Consider the following 9,709-nt stretch of genomic DNA (forward strand, 5'->3'; position numbering starts at 1 on the left):
TTCTAGACTGGTTATAAAAGAGCATAATCGCTTCGTCCGTGATTTCAGATGAGAAGTGTCTTAAGGTTTCTTTTACATACTGAACACACAGTGGAATTTCTACTTTTGCTGGCAAAGCTGATTTTTTTTTTTAGAGTTATAATTTTTAAATACTCTCATGCTGTGCATTTAGAATATAACTGAACATTTCTTTTATGAACAGCATATCCGGTGCTTCATGTACTCTCCTTTAGTGTCATTGGTTTTCTTCCAGGAAACAAGCTTCTAAACTAAGACAATTTTAAAAGTGAATTTCTACATTTAATTTGATGTTTATTTTGTTGTAGGCCAGATCCTCCAAGTAGTTAGAACTGCAAATGGAGCTCAGTATATCATTCAACCACAGCAGCAAGTTGTTCTACAGCAGCAGGTCATTCCGCAAATGCAGCCTGGTGCAGTACAAGCACCTGTTATACAGCAGGTAAGGAAAAATTTTTTCAGTAATTATACTTAAAAGAAAAAAAGCATTATTAGTAATCACTAAAGAGGCTTGCATTTTTGTGAACAAATTGAAATATTACACCGAATCAGAAATGGTACATTTTTTTTTAAAAAGTGGGTTTTTTTAAAGCTAACAATTTTAAATGTCATTTAAATGTCACTTTTATTCTTGCCAATTCTGACAAAGTGCAGCTTAAAATTTCTTTTGTCTGTCCGCTGATGACAGTTACCTGCATCATTGTAGTCTGTGTCTCTCTGAAAATGTGTTTATCAGTTAAAATTATTGTGTCACATAATGTAGAGAAGAAAATACCTAAGAAAAACACACACACTCCCCTTGGTGATTTTAGTAGAGAACACAGCATGTTTGACAAGGATTTTTGTTCAGCTGCAAGGTCCACTGTTGTGTCCAGACTGTGTAAGCTTTGAGTTTAGCATTATGACATAGTTCTGCAGTTTAAGCATGAATAACAATTCGTAGAGTGTTTAAAGTTAAATGTTTTAAAGAGAAAGCTTTAGAATAACCTTTTCCATGAATTTAAACATTCTTTTGCTGTGCTTGGGATTCAGGTGCAGCAGTAGTGCTCACGTCTGAGAGTGGAAAGACAGTAGGTTTTTTTAGATTTAGCAATACAACATGCAGAAAACAAACACCCAGTAGTGAAAGAGGAGGTATTTTATTGAAGATTAAACAGTATATCTGGTAATAGGTGGAGTATTTGTAACTCTTGCTTCTCTAATTAGTGCAAGTCAGATTGCTGTGCTCTGATTGTTCTCCATGAGTGTGGTAGTCTGTTATGTTAGCAGCCACAGTACTTGCAATGATATTCCATCAGGTTTTGGCTCCTATCCCTGGAGGAATTTCCCAGCACTCAGGAGTGATTATTCAGCCTCAGCAGATCCTGTTTACAGGAAATAAAACACAAGTCATACCTACAACAGTGGCTGCCCCTACACCAGCTCAAGCACAGATTCCTGCAGCTGGTCAGCAGCAACCACAACAACAACAGGCACAACCACAAGCACCACTTGTTCTCCAAGTCGATGGAGCGGGGGACACATCTTCTGAAGAAGAAGAAGATGAGGATGAAGACTATGATGATGATGAAGAGGAAGACAAAGAAAAAGATGGGGGTGAAGATGGCCAAGTTGAAGAGGTAAACTTAGCTTCATTTCAGAAGACTGGAGCATGTTTGTGTTTCATTTTAATTTTTTTTGCAATATTTGAAAGAAAACTATATGCTTCAGATAATATTATATTCCAGTAATTTTGAGAATATAACTTTTATCTTTGTACTTAAAATTCTTTGTTTCTCATATTGAAGCTGTGTATTAAAAAACCACCGTGAAATGCAGCTGGGGAAGGCAGAGGGCGCAGCAAAAACTATTAATTGTCACGAATGCCCTTTTAAAAACTTGAGAGGTCAGCCATGAAATTAAGAAACCTTCTTAAGCAAACAGAAATAGTCAACTCCACTTGGGACTGAGTGCGTACAAAAGCAAGGTGTGAGGAAGATTGACAAAAAGGAGAACGTATATTTAGTTGGCTGAGGGAACCAACAGATGTGGTCTGACCTGTATCTCGTTGACCGTTCCATTGCTTTCTGTTACACTAGAACAAGCCTGAGAACTCAAAATTTCTTTCTAAAGCACCTTCTAGAATACATCTGACCTTGATGTGTTGGATGACCTTGATGACCTTAATGAAAACAGGAGATAGGAGCAAGAGTGAATAGTCTTCATAACTTCCTGCGTTCTTAACAGTATGTGCTTAATTTAGACTTAGAATTTTGGTTTTGGACTTTAGTCAGTGGTTCTCACTAAGTTTTAGTGTGTTGCACCAAAAAGCCCCACAACAATAAGAAATTAAATTAAAAAAAAATGCAGAGAGGGATACCAATAAGTACTGTTATTTCAGTGTGTGACAGGAAATGTGGTACTCCCTAAATCTATCCCTAAAATGCATTTTGAACTGCCAGATCACTTCAAGAGTTCTCTGCAGCCTTTCCCATAATTTTAAGATTCCATATAAAATGCCAGTGTGAGGAGCATAGGTATCATTTCACTCACTCAGTATATGCACGTAAAACTTCTGATGTTTATCAAGGAGTTAAATCAGGTTTCCTCTAGTACATCTACAATGGTGTCTAACAGTATTTTTCTGTTACAACTTACAGGTTGAGTTCACAGCACTTTCCCATTACATTGATCAACATCGTTGTCAGTTTGAATGTTCTAATAGTTGTTTTATTAAGTCATCAGGCTTACGGGTCTTCATGCTTAAATATTAAGTGTTTTCTGATAGTGCCTTAATGCTAGCATTCTTCTGGACTCTTTTTTTTTTATATGCCAAGACTTTATTATCAGCATGCCAGAGATCTCCTGTTATTTTTGCTATCTTTGTTTGCCAACAGTTAATTAATGAGTGGTCTAGATCCTTAAAGCTATTGAAGCCACTTGAATATAGCATTGCTTTGGAAGGAATTAGGACCTCTAATATAGCATCTCCCCATCTAGCTTATTTTTGGGCAGAGGTGGAGAGATAAGGATTATACAGAAGACTGTTATACAGAAAAGCCGTTTTGCATTTATTAGAGGTTGTTCTAGGCTTCGAAATGTTTCTTATTTAAAACATTTGTTATTTACATGAGATGAAAAAAACCTCCTAGCGAATTTCTGCTGAACAGGGCGTTAGCAGAAAGCAAAAAATGGAAGTAATTTTTAAGGGACATGAAAATACCTTCTGAAAGGTCTGGAGAAGTTAATTTGTATTCTATGCAGGATCATCTTAAATCATCTTTTTTTTCCCCTCCTGCAAAAACTTTCTTGTATGTGTTGAGGTCTGTTTCTCACCATGAACAGAAACATGAAAAAGTCATTGAGTTTCTGTTCTTAATGGTACGCAGGGAGTGATGACGAACGTCGCCTTTCCAGTGCTAAGGTGCTTTAGAAAATCTGCATAACGATGAATTTTTTATAAAGACAAAGTGCAAGCACCAAGTGCTTTACTACAGTAAAAGAGCAAAAACAGTTGCGATGACAAAAGGCTGCAGTGCCCAGAATCTGGCCTGGGCACTGAAGTTCCAGACTGAAATTAGTAAGGACATCGTCTCAGGATGGAGGACAGGAAGGAAGGTTATGTACATCAGCTCTCTGCTGGAAAGCCTAATATTCCCTGCCTCAACTGCATGTTAGGTCCTGCACTTCATAGACGAGACCATAGCCGCGTGTGAATACTCAAAAGCAGCAGCTCTGATCTTAGGAAACAGCATAACTTTTTGCATGTGTTTCTTCTAGGAGCCTCTTAACAGTGAAGATGACGTGAGTGATGAGGAAGGACAAGAACTATTTGATACGGAAAATGTTGTAGTGTGCCAGTATGATAAGGTAATCTCTACAGCACAGAAATCAAGAATTCTACCTCTTTTTTTCCTATCAAGTAATAAATTTTAAGTATCACGTTTGTGACAACTGTTAAGTACAGGCATATCTGTAGAGATTATAATGTCAATGGTAATATAAGGATTAGCTGTTTGTTTTCAAGACAGGTTTGTACGAAATGTGTTAATGAGTAAAGCTTAGAAAAATTTGGCTGCATTTTCTTTTTTCTTCATCATGTCTTTTTGTAACCTTGAACAAAAGGTCTGTCCTCTGGTTTCAGCAGTGAACTATTGTGAACAAATTTGTACATTTGCTGTGGCCCTGAATGGAAGAAGTAGTCGTTATGATTTATACTTGCTCCTTGATAACTAAAAATACCTCTTCTTGAAGATAAAATAGTTATCAGAAGGAGGATCAGAGCTACTCGTAACACAGGTGAACCTGCAGTTATTAAGCGGTGTGGCAGTGTTCTGGAGTAGTTCATGTGTGCTTTTAATCCGGCTGAACACAGAGCTGGTGTTCTTATGGAGAAGTCGTAGAACACTGGAATCTCATTCCTGGCTTGTAATTGTCAGCTCAGACATGTCGTGTTTTCTATCTCTCTAAGCTGGAATTGTTTTTACCACCCTCACTATCTTCATGTACGTTGAATGCCACCATAGTTTTATTATGCTGTGAGTTAAGGCAGTAACATCGTACTTCAGCTCTTCGGTAACTTTTCTTTTTGAGTGCTTCTCATGACAAACAGTGCCATTTTGTCATTTTCCAGGTGATTAGTGAATTGGTGAACCATGCAGACTGCAGCTAGCACAAATCGCTTCTGGAATGGTCTAATTTCACTGTAAAAACAGTGTTCGTACCTTTTTTCCCCATCTTTATTCAGTTATCTGTTCATAAGAGGATCTTCCTTCTTACTTCATCACAGCTCAGTTGCTTCTGATGGGGGGTTTTTGTTGAATGCCATTTGGAAGGGCAAGTAGAATATATAAGCTAGACCTTGCCTTGTTCATTTATTTGCTGTTGCCGCTGACTTCTTAGCTTGAAGGGAGCACAGGCCAAACAAAAATACAAGTAGCTCATGGAGCACTGTGGTCATACCTGTTCTGGTGCTACTTTGCTGTTTGTTTCTACAGCACTAGTGGTGAGGCTTCCTGTCCTTAATGATGGAAGTTGAAAAATTGCAGTGGGCTTTTCTTGTTTTTATGTTTTCTGTAAAATGTTTTTAACTATTTTTAGATTGCCTAATTACCTTTTTACGTTTTATCTGCCAAAACCTAAGATAATGATTTCTCTTCTGGACAACATTTCAGCTTTCCAAGATCTTTGCTTTCTTTGATATCTTGTTGTCTTGCAGCTTAACTGTGGTTTTTGTTCTTTCTGGTGTCCTTTTTGATAGGTCGCAGGTATTTATGTGCTCTGCGCTTACAGTATGTGGGGGGACTTGGTTTCTTATGGGGTTTTGGGGGGGTTGTTTTGGGTTTTTTCTACCTTTAGACTGCATTTTGTTCAGATTTCTTTAGTTGTAAATTAAACATAAGAACATAAATTTAGTTAAATGCTCTTCTAGTGAATTTATTGACTACCTGTTACCCCTGGGAAAATGATTCTTACGTAGTTGCTGTTAGTTCTGGTGGCATTTTTGAACTTAAGCCGTGCACGCTGTCTTGAACCAAGAAAAGGATTCTGTGTTCCTGACTTAGCTTCTTCATGAAGTAGGACTTGACCGTATGGTATCTAAGATAGCCTCAATGCTGCATATCGATATTTACTCAGTAGGTGTCTTCCAATACTACAACTATTTCTTTTATCTTCTCTGATTTCCTTCACCATACTGATCAACCTGCTTTCAATAGTCAGGTAGTATTTGATTGGCAGTGGGCACAGAGAAAGAAGAGTTACTTCTGTGTGGAATATTTTTGTAAAAAGAATATGAATAAAACTGTTACTTTATTCTTCTTTCCATTCTTTATTCCTGTGTCAACAGGAATATTCATTAGAAGCTGAAGATTGATTATGTCACAGGCTCCCATAATACAGAACTCTCAGGGGAGCAAGAATGAAATAAATGAATGTCTTCATTTCTATTTCTTACATTCTTTTTCCCATCCTAGTATTCCTTGGGTTATTGCAAATAGCTGGATTGATGTCCCAGCTTAATCATACAAATTTTTCTTTCTGTTTTTAAACAAAGCCTTAAGGGACCGGTATTTTAACTGGCAAGACTGTAGGTTAAAAGTTGAAGCTTCATGCCATTATCCCCAATACTGGAAAGGTTACTTTTCTCACTTGACACTTCTCAATTAGAACTGGAATGTAAATCATATACGACAACCCACCATTGAGGAGAAATTACAGAATATAAGATTAGTACATATATTCTATATTAGCTTGTGCATTTTGTACCATAAAGATTTTCTAAAATCCACTTGCCTTTTAACCAAAATTTAACTTTTGGAAACCCAGAGTCAGACTCTAACATTAGAAGCAGAAAGTTGAACAGGCCTGCCATCTCTCTATACATAACATAATCGAACTACTTTTCCTACAGAATGGAGTTTAGAAAGAGGTGCCAATAATGAAACTTAGTGTTTGACCCTTTCAGGCCTGGTTTAGAAGGTTAGTCTTTCTGTTACGGTGCACAAAATTGGTATTTCAGGCTTTCAAGTGGAATTCTGTGGCTGTTGTAGTCAAAGATAACTTAATCAGATTAAAGCAGCACGGGTGCTGTATCTCTCTTCGTCTTCAGCCTTTGGATTTTGGAACGCCTCTGTTTGCCTGATTTTGTGACAATTGCTGTCTGTGGTTTAAAAAATGAAAACAGAAAATACTGCTATATGCATAATTAGTTTTTGTTTTTCAGAGCTAAATGCACAACTTATTTTCAAGATGTTTGTAGTAACTTAATCTGTGTCTAATAGTTATTTTCAATTTTTTCTTGCCCTTGTAATTTACTTACACTCTATTACCTGTTTCTGATGCAGAATAATAGGTCAACTTTCTTCTCTGTTTTTTAGATTCATAGAAGTAAAAACAAATGGAAATTTCATCTCAAAGATGGCATAATGAATCTTAATGGAAGAGATTATGTATTTTCCAAAGCCATTGGGGACGCAGAATGGTGAAGTTTTAAAAGACAAAACAAAAAAACTCCATGTAAAAGGAAAAGAATTAAAACCAAGGAAAGGTTGAGACTTGGATGTATACTCCAATCAAAATGTGTATCTGCACATCAGAAATAAACAATAAATATAAGTATTGGAATAAAGGTAAAACGTGGCAACAAAGACACTACTTCAGATGAGCAAGCCATGGACTGTAGCAGCTATAGCGTTGTCTGGGAGCTGGTTTTGTGTGTTAGGAATATCTTAATTATCAATTCTACATACAGGTACCTACAGCTGGTATTTAGCATGTAAGGCTTTGTTCCCCACCCCCACCCCACCCCCCTTGATTTAAGATTTTAAAATACTTCTTCCACTGATTGAAGGAACTCCTCCCTTTGATAATTAATCTGAAAATGCTTATTGTGTGTACAAATCTTTGCTTTGAACACTTCCTTTTGGTAGTGAGGATGGTTAGAATGTTACTTAAACTGCGTGCAAGCTTTGTACAGAAGGGTAAGAATTAAGGTGTTAAATTTTAAATAACTTGTATAAGGAAAATATTTTTAATTCTGATATGCTCTTTAATTATTATATCTATTTGTTGTTTTCAATTCAGTTCCCTATAAACAGGTGGTTGTTCCTAGCAGTTACAAAATGGTAAAATGATCATTTATATTTCAAAATTATCTTAATTTCATGTAAGTGATACCTTTTATTTAGGGCTTTATTTTTTAAATACTAAGCACCTGTAGCTCCCCCCCCCAGAAGTCAGATTGCTTAGCTTGTTAATAATATTCTTGCTGTTTGGTGATGGTTCAGCATCACTGAACTAAAAAGAATAATATAGTTTCCATTGTTTTTTTGAAAAGGCTTTGAAGGCCTTTTAAATCAAATTTGTAAGTAATGGCGTAATAGATGCATTCCTTCACCTGCTCACTACATACGTAGTCCAGACATCCACAAATAATTCAGCAGACCACAAGGATGACTGTGTTTTTAATGCAGAAAAATTCTAACGTCCTGGTTGCAACTCTGTTAATCAAAGACTCGCTTTACTAAAAAGTATAGCCATAAGTTACCTGCAGCAGTTAATCTCTCTAAAGTTTCCAGGTGGCATGTAATCTCATGAAGAGAGCTGCACAGCTTTGAGAACACAAGTTTTGTTAGAGTATGTCTAGGCTGTCTTGGTCCCAGAAAGTCAAGCAGTCGGATGCACTAAACCCTGTGTAGTCACTTTTTTCACTTGCCATTTCCGAGGTGTGGTTTTGTGGTGGGTTTGTTTTTTCTGAAAAGCAACAAGGTTGCTCCCCGCTCCTTCCCTTCCTCTCCTGAGAAGTGAACACCTTTTCTTCATGTGTAGGTTATTCTTGCAAGCACTGCTTTTGGAAATGCAGTTAGTTTTGAATGTGGAGAGGGAATGGGCATTATACTTTAGGAACTGTTGAGGAAGGAATGTTAATGTGGCTTACCTTTTCAAAAAAAATTGTGTTTCCTTGGGTGCTTGTAAAGATGGTGGAAAAAGTACACAGCGAAAATAACTTTAAATTGGGGAAGACTGTCAGAAGCAGGCATTTGTACCATGATTTCTGACCTTTTTGTGCTTGAGAATGGAACTTTTTAAACATGATTTAACAAAGTTTATTTTAGCAGTATACAAAGACTGCTCTAATTTTCATTCTCTCTGATTTACTTGCCTCCAAGTGCATTCATAGTCTCAGCAGTATGTAGAAAACTCAAAACACGTTGTGAGGAGGGTTTTTTCGCTGTGATTTTGTACACCTGTGCTCTCACTGCTACAGACTGAAACTGCCTGTAGGCTATGTCTAGAGCCATATGGCTGGTAGTAAGCCATCTACGTACATAAGCTTCACGAAAAGATAATTGATGTTTCTTCTAATTCGTTCTTAAGTAATGGAGTCATCATTTAGAATGCATTTTTGGCTTGGGGCTTCAGGATATCTCAAACTGATCAGTTTTGCTTTCTTCTGAACAAAGCAGGTATTTTGTTTCTATTTTTTCACCACTGTTGACACTTCTGTGTACAACTGCAATGAAGTCAGTAACGTACCAACGAATTCCTTCTCTCACCTCATCTGTTACCAATAAGTCTTAATTAGTGGACTTCAGAAAAATTCCCATAATGCTGCACAACCAAACCAATAAAAGGAAAAAAATCCCTTTAGCTATAGATTCCTGTTTATACTACTGGAACCCAGACTGCTTGTACAACACTTTGTTTTCATACATCTTAGTGAATTTTTCACCCACATACATATACAAGAAGCTGCATAGCTTTTTATTTATTTTTAAGGGATAGCAGAACTTTAAAAGTAACTTAAGCTTAGCCTGCTCTGAAGGATGTTAGAAGCTTTCTGAACTTGCACAGTCTCTTGCAAGCTAATTGTATGGTATGCTTTTCAAATAAGAAATTTTGTCTTCAAATACAAATACCTGTGAAGTTTTCAGAAAGCCAGTCAAACACAAACATACCAAACTGTGCTCTTATTGCTATATCAAGTGCTCCTTTTTTTAAATCTAAAAGCATGTTTTAATTTCATTTTATTGTAGCAGCTTGCTGTAAGAATGTAGTTTGCTTAATTTTATTATTGTACTTGAATTTTTAATCATGGTTTTAACAATGTAACTAAACAGACCATTTCATTAGGTTCCAAAAAAACCATTCCTTTCAGAGGGCAAGGGATTCCCATGTTCATAGCTCATACACCACCCCCCCCCATCCCCCC

At 36.8% G+C, this 9,709-nt stretch overlaps 1 protein-coding gene across 1 annotated transcript; it reads left to right on the forward strand.

Moving 5' to 3' along the window:
- Window positions 1–326: 326 nt before the first annotated feature.
- Window positions 327–7,481, forward strand: GTF2A1 (general transcription factor IIA, 1, 19/37kDa; the record flags this gene model as incomplete). Its single annotated transcript, XM_010132135.1, has 4 exons — window positions 327–460; window positions 1,317–1,637; window positions 3,778–3,867; window positions 6,876–7,481. Coding segments are annotated over 4 exons (653 nt in total), but the record flags the coding sequence as incomplete, so codon positions are not given.
- Window positions 7,482–9,709: the final 2,228 nt, after the last annotated feature.

This window comes from Buceros rhinoceros, unplaced genomic scaffold, assembly GCF_000710305.1.
Source record: "Buceros rhinoceros silvestris isolate BGI_N320 unplaced genomic scaffold, ASM71030v1 scaffold25792, whole genome shotgun sequence".
NCBI lineage: Eukaryota > Metazoa > Chordata > Aves > Bucerotiformes > Bucerotidae > Buceros > Buceros rhinoceros.